The sequence below is a fragment of the Phalacrocorax aristotelis genome, chromosome 4, assembly GCF_949628215.1.
Source record: "Phalacrocorax aristotelis chromosome 4, bGulAri2.1, whole genome shotgun sequence".
In the NCBI taxonomy this organism is placed as follows: domain Eukaryota; kingdom Metazoa; phylum Chordata; class Aves; order Suliformes; family Phalacrocoracidae; genus Phalacrocorax; species Phalacrocorax aristotelis.
In genome coordinates, this window is record NC_134279.1 from 40,028,070 (window position 1) to 40,049,930 (window position 21,861).

The 21,861-nt window shown below is 42.4% G+C and overlaps 1 protein-coding gene across 1 annotated transcript; it reads right to left on the reverse strand.

Annotated features, from left to right (window-relative positions):
* Window positions 1-1,343: 1,343 nt before the first annotated feature.
* TMEM192 (transmembrane protein 192) lies at window positions 1,344-20,372 on the reverse strand. The gene is made up of 6 exons (XM_075091070.1): window positions 20,200-20,372; window positions 17,219-17,365; window positions 12,862-13,126; window positions 10,758-10,892; window positions 6,239-6,341; window positions 1,344-3,011 (listed from the first exon to the last, which is right to left on the reverse strand). The coding sequence occupies exons 1-6, from the start codon at window positions 20,236-20,238 to the stop codon at window positions 2,888-2,890; spliced, it is 813 nt and encodes a 270-aa protein (XP_074947171.1). The 5' UTR covers window positions 20,239-20,372; the 3' UTR covers window positions 1,344-2,887.
* Between the last annotated feature and the right edge of the window lie 1,489 nt (window positions 20,373-21,861).

Genomic DNA, 21,861 nt, shown 5'->3' on the forward strand with positions numbered 1-21,861 from the left:
TGTGGGCTGCATGGACAGTTACCCAGGCTGTGTCGGTGGTGACGGGCCAAGAGTTTCTCCAAACCTGCTCAGGTGGCACCAGCCTCCTCAGCGCCCAGCAGCGAGCCTTACGCTGGCAGAGGGTAAGGTTAAGCTGAACAAGATGCAGCATAACCAGGAAAACCAGGGCTCAGCCTCTGATTTCAGAGCTGTGGTGTGTCAGATGCCGTGAGGCTGCAGCTGAGCCTTCTCTCGCTGGCATAACAGCAGCCACTTGCCCTTTTTATGTTGCGTGTTAAGCCCAGGCTCGCACACCTCGTCTCCCTGGTCAGCTCCGCCGTGGACCGATGGGCTCAGCGGGACCCTCTTGCGGTCGGGGCAGCTGCCGGCGGCAGGTGGGTCCCCGCTGCCGAGCCAGCCTGCGGCACGCAGCGTGCCACGCCACACCACCCCGCGGCGACGTCACAACGAGCGCGTAGCATCACAGCGTGCCTTGCGCCCGGGCAGGGAGCTGCGCCGCCTCCCCTTGTGGCGCCGGTGGAACCAGCGAGGGGCCGGGAGAGCATCTGCCTGGGACGGGCTGTCCCTGTCCTCGTCCTCTCTGGCGCCAAGGAGCCAGTGGAGGGGCCTGGGGCTGATGCCACGGGTGTGTGCGGTCCTTGCCCTGCTCCGGCAGCTCCTCCTGAGAAACGCTTTGTAGCCCTACCATGGCCAGGAGTTAGAAAGTGTCCAGGATAAGCAGGAAAGAGGGCCAGCTCCGAGTTGGAGGGAGCATGCAGGAGTGAAAAGCTTTTTTCCCCCCCAGCAGCTTAAAGATACTAAGAAAACAAGATACAGTGGGGGTATGATAAAGATATGAAAATGGGGCGTGGTCGTTGCAAGTTGTTAATCATCTGTGTACTTAGGAAGAGCTATGAATTACAAAGGGCAGGAGATGCACACGTTCACACATGGCAACCTGCATTTTGCTTTCCAGCTGCCATGTTCCACAGAAAGCAATACTGCTGGTTATTCCAAGTTTTACTTCAAGCAGTCATGAAGGAGAGGAGGGGGGATATGAGCAACGCCCTCAAAATACATAAAGTTGCTCTGCTACACCGTGCAGCATATTTTACGTTGGAGAAAAACAGGAGTAGTACAGAAAGCCTGAAGTATGATGGAAAAACATTACCCAGGAAAGAGAATAAAACTAAACTTATAGCTTCAAAATGAGTGCACAGCTATCCTTGCCATAACAGGTTTTGGCTAGTTTTCAGCACCAAAACCACTGCAAGAACTTCAGCGTAACAGAAAATCTGCACAGGTTGCTCATTGGAACAGTTTTCACCAGCTGTAAATGAGTTCAGAAATGACAGAATTCATGCTTTTCCTTTAGTTGCATTTATTGTGCATGAACTTCACAGTCACATTATACTGCTTTTCATAGAAATTATATAAACTGATATACACAATCAAATCAAAACCTGAGTTCTAAAACCAAAAACATTTGTAATCCTCACATGTATACTATAAAATCCTGGCTGCATTTTCAAGAAACAACAGTTGAGGAGAACAGTTTAGTGTTGGATAGCAGCAAAACCTCCAGTATTTGTTGTTTTCCTTTAAATGAGACAATCCCCACATTTGTTGCACACTAAACAGTTTAGTTATTTCTGAAGTTGTGCCCTAGGACCAAAGTAGGATGGATTATTTTATTATATTCAACTGCAAGACCACTCCTCATGAGAGCCTTTTTCCCCAATTATGACTAGTGATTACCCTGTCTCCCCGCAGAAGTGTTGGCTTCTAAAATAATTCTTGGTCTACATTGGCAGACAAACTAGTACCCAGAAGACGATGATTCTTTGACCAGCCTTCCCAATAAATCCATAAAATAGAACCAAAAATCCTTGTTTCCCCAACTTCTAGAAGATCTTTCTGTCTTCTGCTGCTTTTCGCCTCCCCACATACGCCATTTTAGCTTTTGAATCAAGATGCTGACTTTTTGGAAGAGTCAAAGGAAAGAGCAAGGATGCCTGTAACCGATGCATCTTAAACTGGATCTTTAAACCCATTCAAAACAAGTTAGTTACTAGGTCGATGAAAAACCTTACTCTCAAGTATTTTTGTATTACTTTAGTTCAGTTGGCAGAGTAGAAATCCTGTCAATTATTAGCTGACACAGACTCCTAGTGACAGAGAAGTCATCAGCCCTGAAGATCCCTTTTACAGGTTTTAAAGCCAAAGTTCTGAACAACTGCTCACACTGCTTATGACATTGTCTGTACTGCACACTTACATGAGCTCTGCCATTCTAGGGCATCCACCACTTTTTTTAAAATCATAAATTGGACGCCACATTTCCCCAGTAGCAGAAGCAACAGTTTCATTCCTTTTCTTGACAAAGGAGAAAAGGAGACCGATCTAGAAAGCAAGTATCTACCTTGTATAGGATTATTGAAGTATACCACCTCTAACACTGGAAGTAATGGGACTCAGTGACAGAACACATCTAGTCTCAGCTTCAGTACTAGCAACTGAAAATGTATCCCTTGCAGAGTCAGATTTTTATAGAGGAAAAAATTTGTATTCTAGAAATACAAAATACTTTGGTAGTTTGAAGCTTAAAGGTTACAGCAGTACAAAATTCTAGCAACAACTCAGTTAGACCACTACTTCAGCTCCAACTTTAACCTATTAGGAGTTAAAAATCCTTGAAGCTCCAGAACTTTTTTCAGAACAGATGATTTGAAGAGAGCCAGAGTGTCCAGTCATAATAGCTTTATAGTGTATGCAGAGCTCATCCTTCCAGCTCAACTTCTATTTCAAAATGTGAAAGATGATTGAAGAGTCATGTGTACAAATCACTCTGGATATTACAATACCTTGTGTTCCCTCCAGAGCTCCAGCAGCAGTTTTCCAAAAGGTGTTAAGTTTTGGTTTGCTGAGATGTTAGTGCCAACAGTCTCTTGCTGAGCAGTGCATTGTGTCGCTGAAGATATTCTATTACATCTCCTTGCTTCTCAACTATTTCTTCTAAACTTGAATTTTCCCTTGAAATAACAAAAGCAAATATGGGTTTCAATAAGTGATGAAAGCTTTCCAATATATGAAACGTCAGAGCTAATTAACAGTTGCTTCTTTCAGCTTTGCTTTTGTTCATCTCTTCTGAGAGAAGAGGCAATCTACAACACTTTTGTGTTTAACCTCCGTTTTGCACGAGAAGGTAGGAAGAGGAAAAAGTTTGGCTAAACTTCACGCCATGTATGTATAATCAAGTTACATATTTCCTGCTAGATGGTTACAGAAAAGTTGTAATAGCATGAGGGTGCTTACTGCTTAACAAACTTAAAGTTATGAGCCAGACAACATGCTAGAATTGTACTAAAATCCACTGCACTTTTTCCAAATACATTAGGAAGCTTATTTTAAGCAGGCATTAATATTTATTCAGCTGTAGGGATAAGCTGTTTAAGACAGAAATTTCTTGATTAACCTGCAGTAGCATACATGATGTACTATTGTATACAGTGATCTGTCACAATACTGTAACAGCAAACAGTTGTGCTATTTCTGATCTACCTCACGTACAGCTAACCTCCTACTTCAAGAATCTCCAGCTTTCAGACATACTTCATTTTAGCTAGGATAGTAACACTGCAACATTAAGTAAAGCCAAGTAAATTGAGAAAATTCTATGAAAATACAGATTTTTGTCAAATCTATAATTAGGAACTTTTAAGAACACAGCAAGAACAAGTACCAATGCCTTAGCATGTACCAGTCTTCCCTTACACATTATTTCTTCCTAGCTGACTTGGGAATCTGCCCTCTTAGTTCACACATGAGCATCCTGGAACTTAGAAAGCTGTTCCTCAGCCTTGTGGCATTTTGTGGAGGAACACTGTCATTTTCATAGTCCTTAGGAAGGGTGGAGCAGGATAGCTAGAGTAGAAAAACCCTTAGGTCCAATTAAAAACCTACTTAGTTGATCTGGAAAAAAATAAAGAAAACAGGTTTTCATAGACAGAAAGCTTGCAGCCTTAACCAGTAATCTGCACTACCAATTTAAAGCACCAGAAGAAGTCCTGATCAGTAGCTTAGGTTGTAGAGGTCATAATATTCTAAAAAATATTCTTATAAACCAGGGTCAACTGAAGGGCTGACAGGATTCACAGAATCACAGAATCTTAGGTTGGAAGGGACCTCAGGGATCATCTAGTCCAACCTTTCTGCGAAGAACATTCATTTTTCAATAGACCTTAACTCTCAAGGGAGAGTCAGACTTGTATAGAGCTGAATTAAAATAACAGTTTTGCAATCAGTTCTCACAGGAAGTTTGCAACTCTTTAATCAAAAATAATCAGTCTTTTCCTCAGCTGGTCATTGTTGCAGATTCCTTCTCTGGGCATTTAAGAATTTCTCAGGGGAGAAGCTGAATGAGAAAGGAATGAAGTCCAACATGCATTCACCATGGTGTTTATATCAAGATGGAAGTCAGATATTGTATCAGAATTCAAGACAACTCTAAATCCTTCCTGTATCCTGGACAACTACTTCCAAGGTCCCTAAAAGCATGTATGCATGCTGCATTTGTGACACCAGTGTAGTGCTAAAGTATTAGTAATCTCTGCACTTCAACTTTTTACTAAGCTACACAAACAGAAGCAAATCCTACTATATTAGAAAATTCCTAAATAAATTCTTATATGGAAATCCATGTTAGTTTTGATTACTGTTTTTTGTTAAGTCATACCACACTGATCTCAGCAACTGGAAGATGTTCAAGCAGTCAGAAGATACACAAAGGACAAACAAATAAGTCTCAGTACTTGTGAAGTTAATGTTGGATAGCTTCTCTGTCTCACTGACAACTTTCTTACCTCATAAGTGCCCACCCACCTTTAAAGTTCCTTCCCAAATTGGAAATATATTCTAAATCCCTTGCTAGAATCTCATGTCCAACTGCTGGCACAGAACAAAGCTGCAAAGTTCTCTTCTTCATCTATCAACTGCATGTGATATATTACCTTGCCTGAAACTGGTTGAAGCAGCTAGGCTTCTGTAGGCATACTTTAAGTAGAATCATAGAATGTCCTGAGTTGGAAGGGACCCACAAGCATCATCAAGTCCAAACCCTGTCCCTGCACAGGACAACCCCAAAATTCACACCATGTCTCTGAGGGTGTTGTCCAAGTGCTTCCTGAATAGCGGCAGGCTTGGGCCATGATTGCCTCCCTGGGGAGGCTGTTCCAGTGCTCCACCACCCTCTGGGGGAAGAACCTTTTCCTAATATCCCGCCTAAACCTCCCCGGCACATCTTCCTGCCATTCTCTCGGGTCCTGTCATTGGTCACCAGAGGGAAGAGATCAGCGCCTGCCCCTCCTCCTCCCCTTGTGAGGAAGCTGCAGGCCATGATGAGGTCTCCCCTTGGTCTCCTCCAGGCTGAACAAACCAAGTGACTTGCGCTGCTCCTTGTATGGCTTCCCCTCTAAACCCTTCACCAACTTCATGTCCCTCCTCTGGACACTCTCTAGTAGCTTTATATCCTTAATATACTGTGGCGCCCAGAACTGCACACAGCACTCAAGGTGAGGCTGCACCAGCGCAGAGTAGAGCGGGACAATCCCCTCCTTTGACTGGCTGCAATGCAGGGCTTGATGCACCCCAGGACACTACTGTTGGCCCTCTTGGCTGCCAGGGCACGCTGCTGGCTCATGTTCAACTTGCCATTGACCAGAACCCCCAGGTCCCTCTCTGCAGGGCTGCTCTCCAGCCTCTCGTTCCCAGCCTGTATGTACATCCAGGGTTGCTGTGCCCCAGGTACAAAAATCTGGCACTCGCTCTTTGTTAAACTTCATACAGTTGGTGATTGCCCAGCTCTCTAGTTTGTCTAGATAAGCAACAGTGTAAGACACCAGTATCTCCCCTCAAACTCCCATATAAAGTCAACTAACACAGATTAAGCACAGTTATTTATAGCTGTTAAAGATCCATGCAACCAGCCATAAATGGTCATTTCTGTCCTCATGTTTGAGGATTTCTGTGTAACAAAATGCCGTTACTGCATATAAAGTACAAGATTGTGCTACTTCTCATCTCTGCATGTAAAATAGCAGCCTTAAGCTTATGGTTTCCTTTAAAACTATTATTCCCACCTCTGCTTTGGTTGACAGATTTAAGATTAATGTAATTGCATTACCTTTTGTATATTTATATGTAGTCAGTTACCTATACCCCATGGCTGAACAGAGCACAAGATTAATATATGAAATCTTACCTGAATCCAATTTCTGAGGTAATGTGACTAGGGTAGGCATACATCTTTTCTTCTTCAATTACGTCAGGTCTTGGCTTTGCACGATTGAAGTTACTTATTTTCACTGCAATGAAGTTTTACAAATTAGTTGGAAAGCAACCAAAAAACCACATTATCAACAGGCTGCAAGATAAAAAACAAAAAATCTGTAACAGATGATTATAAGATTTCCTTCAGCTAGGAGATGGAAAGATAATAAGGGAATCTGGGGAGTGAGGAAGAAGGAAAGAAAGCAGAATGGATCTGTGCTCATTTCTGGAATGGCTTTGATAAATTAGTGGTGGGGGGTTTTTTGTTTGTTTGGTTGTTGTTGGTTTTGGTGTCTGTCCCTTGCCCCCCACCCAGCACTGCTGCTTAGAAGACCACAGTGAAGGCCTGGATGGGGAAGCTTGAACACTGCTTAATATCTGCAGAGTTTAAGAGTTTAGTGTGTCATCTAAGAGAGGGTGAAACCTTAGTTGCCTTTGTGAGGGTACTGAGATTCAGGCTCCAAATTCAGGCCATAAATTAAGCAACATGCTATAAAAAAAAAAGTTGTAAAAAGTTTTGATACTAGTATCTAGGTCAGAACTTGTAACTTAAGCTCTTTAATAAACACTATTTTAACTAGACAACCTGCAATGAAGCAGCAACTTGTCTGCCTGCTGTAGAGGTAAGGCAGACTTGCTACAGAAAGCCATTAAGTATTCAAATCACGGTGGCTCTGCGATCAGCTTCACGTTGTGAACCTTGTAATTTGGCTATCAAAACCAGAAGTCATTCCTGGGCAGCTGCGAATAAAGTTTAAGATTAAATTTAACAGATATGGAACAGGGATGTGTGGGGGTAGGAGAAGCTGAGGCACCTTCTGCATTATATCTGGAAGGAAGTGGAAAATATTTGAAGCCATTCAATGTCAGATCCTGCTTAAGGGAATGTACCGAGAGATCCAGAGTACGCATTCTAGATTCTGCTGTTAGAGCTGCTTATGAAGCAATACATCTAATGCCACTAAAAACATTAGTCTGGCTCTGTGAGAAATCCACACTGCTGCAGAAATGAAAGACTGTCCTTACAAGTCAATAATATGATGGCGTTTATTACAGGCCATCCTGCTAAAACAATGCTAAGATCCTCCAGAGGTTAACTACAAGTTAGGCTCAAAGGTTAGTTATTTCTGTGACGGTATTCCTCTACAAATAAAGCCACGAAGGAATGGATGTGGAATTCCCAACATGTGTTGGGTGTGGGAATGTTAGTCTTTTATTCAGGGGCTTTTAGAAGTATGTAAGAAAGTCATTAAATACATATATTTAGTAAGCCTTTTAAAGCTTGACTCCCTATCCTATCAATAACAAACTCAAAACAGTAAGCTGACATTTAGAGCTGTCTGTACCATACTTCATTCCATGCACATTTACCTCACTCAAACAGTTTATGTATGTCAAGTCTGTTATAGGTCAATCACAGCAATTCCTTGTAGATTTCTGAATCCCTGTCGCTGCATCCTACAGCTATATAAATACACACATAAACCACTGAACAGACATTTTTAAGAAATGCAGTAGTACTTCACAGGACATTGTGCATCTTGCAACTCAAAATCGCTCCAACAAGCAAGAAGAAATACCTAGAATTAAAATCAAGTATTCCATGCCACCACTTTCACTTGTGAGGCAGTAATATTTAAATGGAAGTAAGTCAGATACATGAACCTTCTACAGATAAAGCATTTATACCTCATTCTAGTAGTTCAGAAGTAATTATTCCACAGTGGGAAAACAATGTATGAACTGGGGCTACCTTTACTTCAAAATTTATGAATACTAGACTAACACAAGAAAGGGGCTGATCATGAGTTGCTAGTGTAAAGTGACCTTAATCTCCCCATTGTTGCTCAGCTACTGTTAAGATAGTATCAGCTAATGTAAGTGGTATCTGCTAAGTGCTTGCTTTGGAGAGAAACACACTAACCCTGAGCAGAGGACTGCCCTTAAAATTATCCTACTAAAGAAGCTTCATGCTTCCAGTCACATGTCTGCTCTGTTTGAGAGAAAAAAAAAAATTATCTGGGTGTCACTTACTACAGGTTCTCAGGCTACCTTCAAAATTGGCCAAATACATTTGCTTTGCTTCAGTAGAGCTTTAGTTTGATGCTTAAAATGTTGAAAAGCCCTAAAACCCCACCACTACACAGAAGGGACAGACATGCAGGCAGTCTCTTATCTTACCTCAACATGTACTGGGAGGGAAAATACGGAAACAAGTTACACTACCACTGGAAAAGGCAACCTAGGGTGATTGGCAGTTCTCCCCATCTTGAGACAAGTGTTAAGTTACACAAAAATGAACCCTGTTTTTGCATATCAAGCTTTAGAAAATGAAGCTTAGACTGTTGTTTTGGGGCTGCTGAGGAAATGAGGTATCTGTCAAAGAAACTGCCTTACTCCTTCCTAGCAGTGCAGCTCTGTCCCCTCTTCACCTTGGTTCCAGCACTCACTGAACCCTCAAGCCTCCTTCAGCTGCAAAGCAAAATATTACATCCCACAAGTTCCTAATGTAAGTTGGTTAGGGGATTTGGCAGGCACAGGAAGTGGCACAGTACAAGCTAGGGAGCAAGACCCTTTTGGTGACAAGTGAGCAGAAAAGTAGCTGAAGAGCTGAGTCCAGGCTCAGACCTTACTACTATGAAGGTCAACTTCCTTGCAGTTGCTTATCCTTTCCTGCCAGAGTAAGAGACACACAATATGGTTCTTTGAGCTCAAAGAGGCCTCAGGGTAGAAATAACTTTTCACTGGAATTCCTGATGTTCTACTACAGTTTTGCAATTTATCTCTTATTTCCTGAGTTTCCATGAAAGTAAGCGTATGCAAAAAAGGGATGATCTCCAGCATTCTTGGAATAGTTCTGCACGACTTCCATGTTTGTGTTTCCTCGTCATTGCTTTATTCTTCCAGAGGACAGTTAGTCTGCTTGAGCCACTCTGGTCCATGCAGGGGGAAGCCTGACAAGCCTACAGCATTCAGGCTTCTGCGCAGTTATAAGAGGAGGACATAATTTAGAGCTGGGACCTTTTTTCTTGGTGCATTTTGATTTCCATGTTGTTGCAGAGAGTCAAGAATAGATTTTATTTCCTAGATGACCAAGCTACTTGGCAGTATTTCTCTGTGCATCATTACATTACTAACAACACAAAGGTTTGTGTTTTTTTTTCCAAAAGAAAAACATCCTAGATTAATTACTAATTATGAAATTTCAAAAGAAGTCAGAGTAACAAATACTGACCACCACGGAAATGGCTTTTACTTTAAGTTTTAAGCTTCACGCAGTCCCGAAGAAGGCATTTCCACCATCCTTCCTCCTGTTTGATTAGAAGTCAGGAGCAAACTCTTTAAGTTTTGCCCATTGGTTTTGTTCTTTTTTTTACTCCCAGAAAAAACAGTGCTACTGAGGCTACTTAGCTAAGGTGTCACCCCCTTGATTTTAGCTCTAAATAATCAGAAAGCAGCATCTCAGAAGCAGGAGTGTAAACTCTCTAACTCAAGAGCAGGAACTACATGTCATTTAAACAGACATGGACTTCACAGTAAACATATCTAGTTTTTTTCAGAGAATAAGAAAATTGCATTTTTTTAATGTCTTGTTCCATTTCAGTGTGGGGTTTTTTTGGGGGGTGTGTGTGTTTGGTATTTTTCCAACCCAGTTATTTTCATTTGGGTTAATAAATACTATTTGGGTTTATGGCTTACAAGATGAGATTAGAGAAAACTATTTTTGGTTCAAGCATTTTAGTCAACATTTTAGATACTCCTACAATAGTTTAATGGAAAAATGTTTATCAAGTCTTGAAAAATTACACCAAAAAGCAGATAATCTTACAAGCCAACAGTGACAGTACAAAGCAATGCCTCACCATTTTATGATGCAGTATCTTATTTTAGTATTAGCACAGATTCCAAAAGCCACAATTTTTTAACGTTCATTAGTGGGAATCTTCCATTTTAGTGACAAAGAGGAACTGGAGCTTTTGAGGTGGAACCAGGGAAAGAGGAAGAGCCTAGACAGTAAGGCACATCACACTATCAACGATGCAAGTCCCACATGTAAATCCCAGCAGTTCTGGTAAAGCCAGCTAGGTGTTACTGCTTCACAGCTTTTGATGCACATATTTAAGAACACGCTGCTAAACAGACAAGCCTGTTCACAGGACACTTTTGCAACAGTTATGCATTTATCATCACTGGATCAACAGCTTTGATGCAACATGAAGCTTTCATGCAAGCTCCAAGCAGCGCCTGGAAACCAGATCAAACCTGACAACCTTCCCATTTATTTTGGAATTGCCTTAGTTCTCCTTCTACAAGTACAGAATCATTCTGTATTTATAGCTGCAGTTAAATGTCTTGAGGTACACTAAGTGAGCTACTGTGAGGGCAAACAAAACAGTTGAGCAGCAGCTGTAACAAGCCTCACCCAAGAAGGCAAAAATTGTCTCTCTCACCTGTGTAAATCACTAGGCATGTCAGGGAGCTAATCAGCTCCAGGCCCAGGACTCCCAGGATAAGATACAGGTACACTTCACTGCGATCAGGAAAGGAATGTTGCACTGACAGAATCAAAAGCAGGGCTGCATTACCTAGAAAACAAATGGTTTTAGTTTGTAATGAAATGTAACAATTTAATTAGCTGTAGAAAATAACTTAGTACTCTCTTGTCCCCGGTATCTGCATTAGGCTGCAACATTTCAGTAATGCTTTTACATTTCATACCTTACTTGCCTCTTTGGCCAATTTCCTTAACGCAGGTGATGCAAGTTTACAACTGCTGGCAGCAAAATGAGGTTTCATTCAGCATTTGACTGTAAGTAGAGAATGATGAGTTTTCCTATAGATTTTTCTGACTTAGGAGTGGAAGAAATGCACTAGAAATATTTAATATACATGTGTGGGCTTAAATAGTTTCCAGCCTTCTTGCTGCTATCCATCCCCAAAACTACTTGGAGGCTATTCACTTCTTTCAATTACTAAGGGGTCACATCAGTCAGTTCACAGTGAGAGGGTGTTTTCCTTCAAGTGGTGGATTTGAGTGTACTTAAGTGCGGCTAACAGCAAAAAACCTAAACACTTTCCTTTCGCAGCGAGATACTTGCACAGGCTTCCAGTTCCTTGGCTGTTATTTTAATACTTGCAAGTTACTGACAGTTTAAATGAAATGAGCACAATTTGTCAGGGAAAGCAAGTGTTGCATTACAGAACTAACAAGCATTCTTAACTCTTTACACACCCTCTTCTCTGTACCAGAGTGTGAAGGGTTCTTTTCTTTCAAAGTACAAACGCTATAATACACGTAGTGCTTTACCCAGGCACTCATTAAAACCATTAATGTAGCTAGGGGACTGTACAGTTACCTTTCATACTGCGTTAGGCAACTGAACTGTCAGGATGGAAGTGGTATCAGCAGCGATTAGCATGACGGGGTGTTTGCAGTAATGGAGCTAATCACCTTCTGGACTATAGATTATTTACATGAAGAATTCACAGCACACACTGATTGCACCTGAACATTTACACATGCCCAAAGTTTGTCTGGTAGGGGAGAAGCAGGCTTCATCTGTGACTGAAGCAGTCCCTTTACTCTTTTGAAACATCCTTAAGCCTGCTCTAGCCTGATTTTGTCACATCTTTATCTTCAGAGCTCTATCTAGTGGCCAGAGCCTGAAGTTTTGCACATTCATCAAGTTGACTAGCTCTTTTAGTACTCAGTAGGAAACAAGATAGGCTTTTATATAAAGCAGGATCATCTAACTTCATAATTCTGGTGAAAAGAAATCTACTCCAGTTATTCAGAAGTTTTATAGAAGAGAGGTGGGACTGTAAGAGGCAAAAATACTGTAAAAGCTACCACTGTTCCCTTTTCCCCTGCTATTTCTGTGTGATAAATCCCCTCAAGTTAAATGGATTTTAGATTTGTTGAAGTAGTTTGTTAGAAAAGCTACGCCAGCTAATTTTACCAACACTTCTTTCAGCTTCACTGGCCAGCGATGTAACTTAGAATACGGAGTTAAACCACTCCTATACTCCACCCTTTGTCGATAGAAAGTAGAGCTGAATGTTAGACATAGCCCCAGTGGAGAGTAGAAAATTACTTATTTTACTGATTTCAGACAGCTGTTGAGCAACAGGCAATTCATCTGTTTCTACTTGAATTGCCGAGCTTGAAAAGAAGAGTAGCACTCTTCTTGGAAGGACTAGCAGTCTTGCCACATAGCCAACTAGACAAATGAGTATGCAAATTGAGATCACTAGCAGCAAAACACTGATCTTGCTGGCTGAACATTTTATGGCTGAAGACTAGATGTTTTACTCAACTTCACACTTGCAGGCATTTTTCCACTACAAAGAGTTCTTTACAACTTGCATCTGGCAGGCCAGAAAGGTCAGCCAGGAGGTCCACCTGACTAGAATAAATAGCATTTACAAATGCTCATAGACAGGTTTAAGAAGTTCATAATATATAATATACATTTATATATAAACTCTTCAGTCTTTTATTGTGTCATAGCTTAAAGCTTTAGCAGAAAAAACAGAAAGAAAAGTACACTTCACCTGTGGAGTGTATCAGCAGTGGAAGCCTTTTTAGATGTCTTGTTGATCGGTATATTGAGAAGTAACCTCTGCTTCTGACTTTACTGTGGTGGTGCTGGATGTATCGTTCAAAAAAAACATGTAGAATCCACAGAATTACTTTTGCAATGATTATTACAGTCTGCACTTTAAGTGGGAAAGTATAGTTTCCAGGGCACTTATCCTGATTTGGATTGGGGTAAGAACAAAACATAGCTGCTAAAAATGCTAGAACAACAAAAGCAACCTGGAAGAGAAAGGAAGACAGAGAACCTCTTAAAGTCAACATTTAAAAAACCAGACAGGCTTATGTAATTTATTCATCATGCATTACTTAATAAATTTTATTAGACTTGAGATAATTATAAAATATTAGACACTTACTACTACCGCTACATGCCATTCTGGGAACATACTGAAGACTGAAATTGCTAAGTAGTAAGATTGTCTTCCAGGAGGGCAACCAGTCCCAGCTGAACTGAGATAAGACTCACCACTCTTCACAGAATTTCCTCTAAATAGATTTCATTGTTCCCCAAGTCTCCCCTTCATAGTGAATTTCTCTTATTTCTGGACCATCTTTACTATGTCTTTCTACTTTAAGGGAAACTTGATTTATACTCCCTCAAAAGAAAATTACATCTCTTTAGACTCATTCAATTACACTTGTTACTGTGCTGCAGGACAGCCTCATGTCTTATTGGTACTGTCTGTATTTCTTTAAAATGACATTTCCTAAGTGGAAATGAACATGTTAGTATATCCATTAAAAATAATATCCAGGTGATGACATTAGAAAAAAGTGAAACATCATCATAGTAACTTACAAATTAACACTGGGGAGGCATCTTTGCCAGTTGGTAATCGTTCTTTAGTATATTTACTATTTCCATTTTGCTCAGAACTTATGGCAGAATGACCAGACTATAGTCAGTCAGATAAGTACATCTACACTTGTCCTTTCAGACTAGTGTCATTATGCCGTAACTTTTCCTGTCTTCTAGGCTTTTCTCCAAGTTTTCATCAGCAGCAGCTGTGAGCATCAGTAATCTTTTGGGGTGCACACTATCTGGGGTATGTGAACACACATAAGGCTTTTTTTAACCTTTATAGAATATTGTTGTCGTAGAAAATACTGTTTTCATTCAGTGAACAAGAAAATAAGGTACTTTCTCATCCTGGTTCATTCTACAGAATAGGAATATTTTAAAACAGAACTGAAACCAAAACCAGCTTCCATCAATACAGAAGTAAACTGAGAGCTTCTATATAAAACAAAAAAAATTAGTTTGCCTCAAGTCTGCAAAAGTCTAATACCTCTAACATACTTAGCTTAAAAACAGTGTCCAATGTTCTTCATCTCATGGCTGAAAGAAACGCATCAGAACTGAAGACAGATGAAAATATCTGATTTTTATTTGCTAGCTTTGTTTCCATACTCAATTCTATGGATATCCAAGAGCTCACTGCCCTCTCCACACTCCCTTAAACATATTTTTCCTATTTTTGTCATTTCTCAAACAACTTCACAGAAATTACGCTTTCAGAACCACTTAATTACTCTTGATACAAGCTGCCCTTAGCTTGCTCTGGTTGTGAACAGGAGTTAGGGAAATGGAGGGAAGAAGAAGGAGGAGGAATAAGTTTTACACAATCACAAATGCTTAAGAGACATTCTAGAGGACTGACAGGGTGGAAGGTGAGAAGGAAAAAAAAAAAAAAAAAGAGTGTGTTCTATATTATCCATAAGACTTCAAATGCAAACTAAATCCCAAGTTATCTTGAGATGGGTTAAGTAAATAGATCAAGTGAAATAAGAGGGAGGGTTATCAACAAAACGTTTGTTTAATCTATTATTTTACAACCTCATTTTCTTACAAAGCTAATAATAATCCAGCTAACCTAGCTATTTTATTTGGTCCGTTTACTGTATCGTTTGTCATTTTAAAGCAGTAACATATCTAGTTCTATTCCCTCCAGGTGTTCGGAATGTATTTCAGTACAGAAAATGGCTGTATTAAACTGATGCGAGCAGCAATGGCCTAGCATTGCAGCTGTACTAATCTACTACAGCAGCATATACAAGAGGAAACAGGTAGCTGGCATTACAGGTGGTATTTATTAAAGATGTTTTGATTGCATTTTAGGGTAGTCCAACAACAGGTGCTTCACCCCAGTACAGGGTAACCTTTTGTATACAAAAATATTCTTGGAGTAGTATTTAAGTTCAGTTTTGTGTATTGGCATAAACAGAGGGGATTAAGGATAGACAAGGTTGATATAAAGAAATTATTTCTAGCGTGTACACTTTACACTGCTCTCCAGAGTCTCCTGACAGGAGTCAGAAGCCTGCAAAAAAGCAAGGCTTAGCAAAAGGAAAGCCACTCAAAAACCCAGCCCCACCACACTCCAGCATACCCTACCCACACGCTCCAGAACTGTATGTAACTAGACAGCTGCGCTGAAGCAGTTCTTTGCTGCCTAACCCCATTTCCTGGTACAGGAGGGCAGAGAAGAAATACTCCAAATTGTACACAAATTACTTTAGAGGTGCCTTACGACTCTACCACATAATATGACGGCTTAACTTCTCCAGGATACTTGCCCCTTTGGCAGGTTCTGTGTTAGAAGCTAACCTGGTGTCTCCATGTTCCACAAGGATTGTGCACATTTGCAGAAGCAGAGGGGAAGGAAATCCAATAAGCTTGTTTTCCCCACCCATCTTTTCAGCAAGAGACAGCACCATTTCATGTCTGTCACATGTCACATGTCAGTTATAATGATGTATTTCACCAAATAGAAAAGGATACTTCTCCATTTTGCTCCAAGGACTAACTAGCTACTGCAGCAGGTTCAGCAACAGCAGCAAGACTTCCCAAGTAATGTGTGTGTTGACAGAGGCTTCAGCGGTTTTCTCTCTTCTCTTCCCCATACTTGTCTCCATTTGCAGGAGAGGTGAAGTCATGGGTACAGAAGAGGCAGCAGTTTCCTAGGATCTGGGTGACTGAGATTTGGCTACATCAGTTATGGTAATAGATAGTAAAGCCCCAAGGCTAGGTGGAAAAACATTTACTGCTCTGCCACCAACAGGAGGGTCTACCTTTGTAACACAAACTTCAAGTGTTCTTCTGATAGCGGAAGGGAATAAGGCTGGATACACAGTTTCCATTGGGAATTTTGGTAGTTTATTCAAAAGAACAGCAGAAGTCTTTCCTAAGTCTACCTGACAAACAGAGGGACATTTCTTGATACTACTAAGAGGCCAACAAAACATTTATTTCTAAAATTAGAAGGCCAGGGCATATTGTTTGAACAGCTTTATGCAGCTGCCCAGAGACCTTAAGAGGTTGGTATGTACTTTTAAAGTTCTGCCAGAGTGTATGTTTTGCAGAGCACTGGGCACAGCATTTTTTGTCAGAGATCAAATGAAGCTCCAAAATAGCTAACCACACACGCACGTGTTGTGCACTCTCTGGCTTTATACACACACTATTTTCAGGTCAGTGTTAGTGGTGTTATAGAATCATAGAAACGTTTAGGTTGGAAGAGACCCATAAGATCATCAAGTCCAACCATTTACCTAACATTACCAAGTCTACTACTAAACCATGTCCCTAAGCACCATGCAAGTACTATTTCAGTTAGATCTTAGGATCAGAGCTCGTCACCCTTCCTTCTTCATGTTTGGCTTCTACATGCTCACAAGCAACAATAGGCCACTTCAGCTTATAAAGGATAAGCTCACTACTAGGCAGAAGTCTCTCTACTTCTGTCTACCAGCCTCAAAGAGGCCTTCATACTGTTAGGTACAAGATCTGTCCTTTATCTGTACTTTTCACCCTTAACCCCCAGAAGTGATATTTGGATTCCTTTATCTCTCCATCCACTACCATGCAAAGCCCCTGAAGCAAGTCCAAACTTTACTTGTTTAGTTACTGTAAAAAATATCTTAAGTCTTCCTTGTGACATTATGTTCAGCCTCCAGAAGGCATGGCATCAAAATTACCTTAACCCTTTCTAACTAGTCTAAGCACTTCTACAGCAGTAATGTTTTTTAAAAGTACATTTCCAATGGCATAAAAGAACTACTACTTAAAGGCTTTTCCTCCTAGAAAGGTGTGTCATAACATGTTAGCACCAACAAAATCAGACTGAGAACACAGCAAGTATCATGTAGCATACACATTATCAAAATTCATTGGCAAGTAAGACTAACTGCTTTGGAAGAACACTGCATGCAAGTCTAAGGAGAATTTTGTCTATTTTGTCTATGTGACCTGTAAGAATTCAGAATAAGGACAGCAAATTTCCATAAGGAAATAATGCTTCTTAAACTTACATGTATTAGCAACAGAAAATTGGCAAGGAGAACTGCTGGGATAGCATGAAATCTTGGCCTCAGTTGGGAATGCAATGTATGAGATGAAATAAGCGGTGCATCTAGTAGAGGATCATCTTCTAAACTCTGTGTGATATCCAAGGAACCCTGGAACAAAAGGGGAGGGCAAAGAGTAATAATCGGTGAACTCTACAAGTAAAGAACAAAGTTTTAGCAATTTTCTGTAGCAAATAAATCTCGGGGGGGTGGGGGGTGGGGGTGGAAACTAGGTTAATATCTTGAGAAAAGCTCTTACATTCTAGGTGAACTCACACCACATCTTTATATAAGAACTCAGTCCCTGAGGAATCTAACACTAATCTACCCACCAGCATCTCACTGAGTCTTCAGGAACTTTAGTCTTTAAAATGTATTACAAGTATTTAAGCATCACTCCTGAGAGAGGCCAGATGTATTAGTATGTTTACATGAAAAGGTGGAAAAAGTGACAATTACAGTCTCTCACATACTTTTTACAGGTACTGAAAAAAATCCTTGCTATTCTTACTTCCATCCAGCTACAGTTAGAGGGATTAACAAAGATAGCTGCAGTGTACCAGTAATGGTTTCAAGTGGTTCAGCCACTGACACTACTGACACGACCTGTCAAAACACCTGCAGCAGTACTTCCACCTGAACCCAGGCAAGAAAGACACAGCAGTTCACAGATGGGAGGAGATGCTACCAGGTGCTGGGCAAGACATTCTCTGCTTTGACTAGAGAGAGCACGCAGCCTTTATTTGTCCTGTTGGCACCAAGTATTGGGGCTTTGACTTCACATTCAGCTCAGGTATTTCAGCTGTGCCAATTTCCAGAAATACTTTTTTTTTTTTTAAAAAAGTAAAAGTAAAACTAAATATGGGTGGAAGTAAAAACCTTACCTTGCGGACAAGGAACTTGCCCCAGTGCTATGCATCTCTGCTCCTTCCAGGCCAGAACAGAGTCATTCAATACACCTTAAGCTGAACATACACAACCACTATGAATGCTCAAACTGCTCAGGTTCCCCTCTTCGCACCCCGTTATGTTCCATGCTATGATTTGTTTCCTTCAGAAGCTAAAAGAAACTCAACATTCCCAATCAAGTTTTGGCTGCTTTTCTCCTAAACGATACCAACCACAGCCCAGACAACAAGACAAGGGCAGACCCCATCCCACTCCAGACTTCTGACTATTCAGAGAGACAGGCCAGGGCTCACTGGAATGTTTACTGTTTTTTAACGGAGGACTTCCCCTTGCCATGACCGAAAGCAGCATAAGCCTCCAGACAAGCAAGGCACGCCATTCTTCCGAACACAAGCACTAGAAGGAGATAAAGAAGTTTTTGGATTAGACCTAGGTTTACACTTCATATTTACTGGGACAGTGTAGATTGACTCCCCAGTGTTATTTCACCTACAGACAGCTGCCTACAGCAAAGGAACTACTCATCAAGGCTTATTTCAGTCAGCAATCAGTTTTATTTTAGTATCATGAATGCCACATTTGCCAAGCCACAGAGCGTGAACAGGCCTCCCTCACCTCTTTGAAACCTTTTAATTAGCCTAGTCTTTGACTACAAACAACCCTTGCTGAAATACCTGCCTAGTAAGATGACCTTTTACTACAGACCTAAAGTTTTACCAATGGCAGTCCTCTTACATCACCAATATAAAAATCCAGAAGCACAAGTACAAAGACGCCTCCTGCCCCCATCCCCATTTTCAGGGGCGAGGTATAATTTTAAGCTCTGAAAGCAAGCACACAGGACCAACACCACAGCAGCCAAGACATCTTGCCTCATTCCTCCCCAGCACAGAATTAATAGTAGAGTTAACAGCTCACACCTCCCACAGAGGCAGTGATCCTCCTTAGTACAATATCCTTTGTCTCTTGGGAACAGGTGAACTCACTACTTCTGCAACACCATGACAGATGAGCGCACTCCTTCACAGACAGCTTTATCAGAACATGTTTGACCATGTTACTTACTGCAAGACCAGCTACAATCCATCTTTGCATCCTGAAATACAGCTAGTGTTAGGAAGTGCTAGATGACAGCCTCCCCGAGTAGGTATTAGTACAGACAACGTGGGGAGGAGAGGAATTAAAGCAAGGGAGATGATGAAGCCATGCAGTCAATCTGACATAAAGGGAAAAAAAAAAAAACTATAAAGTGCCCCAATTAGATGAAACACAGGTTTCGTTTAATTAAGATAAGTCAAAACATCTTAAAAAAATGGGCCTCCTGTCAGGCACTGATGTTAGCTACCACAAGCGCAGATGAAGGCTTCAGCCTCTCGGCTCCCTGACCCATTTCCAGCATGTGACCACCCCCGCAGCAGCGCAGCACCCGGAGGAGGAGGAGGAGGAGGAGGCGGAGGAGGAGGGCGGGGGGCTGGCAGGAGCAGGCAGAGCCACCGCCAGCAAGCCTTGCCGGCCCAGGCTTCCAGCTGCCGGGCGGGAAACACCCATATAAACAGAAAAACGCGGCGGCCACACCAGCGCGTAAACCAAAGCTTGCACTTACAGGATCTGCCTGTGGAAAAAATAACCCAGAAGAACTGAGCAAGCTACACGACCAGCCTCGAGTCAATTAACAACCTCGATTAAAAATAACCCCCCGCCCCTATTGTTTGGGGGTGGCTCAAGCAGGGCTGGGGAGGAGCAGCGGCCCCTGCCCGCGGGCGAGGCGGGAGGGGGGCAATGGCCCAGCTCCGCAGCGGCCCCTTCGCTTCCGAAGCGGCCATTTACGAGGGGCCTCGGCCGGCTGCTCCCCACGGAAGAAGGAGGTAAGCCCCTCGGCGCCCGGTACAGCAAACAACTGGGCGGAGTGGAAGGAAGAGGCGAAACGGAAGGCGAGACGCCCTCCCAGCGGCGGCCACCGCTAACGGCCGCCAGCTGAGCCGAGCCCCGGTGGAGCCGCCGCCCCGCGCCCGCCCGCCGCGCAGGCCCGCACTCACGTTGTCCAGGTCCCGCCGCCCCGCCGCCGCCAGCGCCATCTCCGCTCCCCGCCCCAGCCGCCCCGGCTGTATTTAATCGGCGGCCCGGCCGCCGGCTGGCCAGGCGCAGGCCCCGCCGACCCGACCCGCCATGGCCGGCCCAGCCCCAGCCGCGCCGCAGCGACGGCCCCGGGGCGGGGCCGCAGCCGGCGGGTGGAGGCAGCCGCGGCGGCGGGGCCCCGTTCCGTGCTCGGGGACTGAGGGCTTCCCCGGTGGGGGAGCGGGGTCCGTGAGCCGGCCGCCGGACCCGCCCCGGGCTGCCGCGCTCTGAGTTTAAACGAGGGTCTAGTTAACGCAGGGCTGGTGTCCCTGCGAGGCGGGTGGCTCAGGGGGGACAGTAAGAATAAGGCGTAGCAGGTGCCTGGCATAAAAACTCGGGATTAAAAGCAGCGTAGTGCTGCTTTCAGCTTGCTGTGCAGAATGTTTTCCCACTGCCAACAACTTGTCTTGCAGGAACTTCTTGAGGAAGGGACAGAGTCTACGCGCTCAATTATTTCCAGTGGATCTTTTCTCCATGAACGTGTCTGGTTGCCCCTTAAGACCATGGAAAGTTTTAGCATGTACAAGGCACATAGTAAGTCATCAAAGATATTTCTGACGCAGTTGTATATTTTGTGAAGAAACACATTTTCTTCACACCTGCCAACTGCTAATTTCTTTTTATAACCCTTTTCTCTTGAGAGAGGCTATGGCACTCGCGGTGTCCACGCTACTCACTTTGTGAATCTCTCTGTTTTTACTTCTTATGTCCTTTTGTATGCCACATACTCCTTGACCACTTCAGTTATTCTTTGGTAATCTTTGTTAGCTTACCTGACCTTTTTAATCTATATCCCTTTTGAAACAGGGATGATGGGAATGACACAGTGTTCAAGCACGTGCATAGTATGAGTTTATAAAGCAGCATATTTATTATCTGTTTTGTGCTCTGTTCATCTGCTGATGTTTCTTAACCTTCTGTTTGCTTTATGAGACCATCCCTAAACCTTGACCTGATGATAGTGGGGACACTGAGGAGGATCAAAGCTGTAACAGGGTCTTGAAAGACAGCAAGGTAGCATAATCTCCACGTTGGAATTGTTCTTCATGTACTATTTAAGAGAAGCCAGGGCTGTCACACTGACCAGCTGGCATAGCTCTACTTCTTGAAAGAGTGCAGAAGTGCCAAAAGGGAAAAGCTGCCTTTGAGGTATGGATTTCCTCAGGCTGTCCCATGTTTTCCATATGTCTTTCTTTGACTTCTCTTGGGTATCTTTTTGTAGAAAAATACCCAACTGAAACCTCCCACCCAGAGCATTTACATTTGTAACATGCATTCATTTGTTCTTGTTTTACATAGATAGGCATATTTAATGACATGGGCAACTATATAAAATGAAAAATGAGCCTTAAACTTTCTGGTTTCAGTAAGATGTTTCAGTAATTCCAGCTCCTATGATGAGATCCTGCTCAGTTCCACTTTCTCAGCCCAGATGTTCTTTTTTCCTCTTCATTGTGCTTCCTCTTTTTTCCTCCCTCACAAGAACACAAATCCTACTGACCAGCAGCCAGAGGACAAAGTTTTTCTCTAACAGTGAAATAAGGCCACAATTCAATGGTTGCTGTTCAAGTAATCGGCATTAC

What these genes read in the sequence shown, in the direction of transcription:
- TMEM192 (XM_075091070.1), bottom strand. Translation starts at nt 20,238, where the DNA reads ATGGCGCTGGCGGCGGCGGGGCGGCGGGACCTGGACAAC. An exon ending in ACTGCTGATACACTCCACAG is followed by an intron (nt 10,893 to 12,861) that starts GTGAAGTGTACT and finishes TTTGTTTTCTAG; the next exon opens with GTAATGCAGCCCTGCTTTTG. An exon ending in ATGCCTAGTGATTTACACAG is followed by an intron (nt 6,342 to 10,757) that starts GTGAGAGAGACA and finishes ACTTCATTGCAG; the next exon opens with TGAAAATAAGTAACTTCAAT.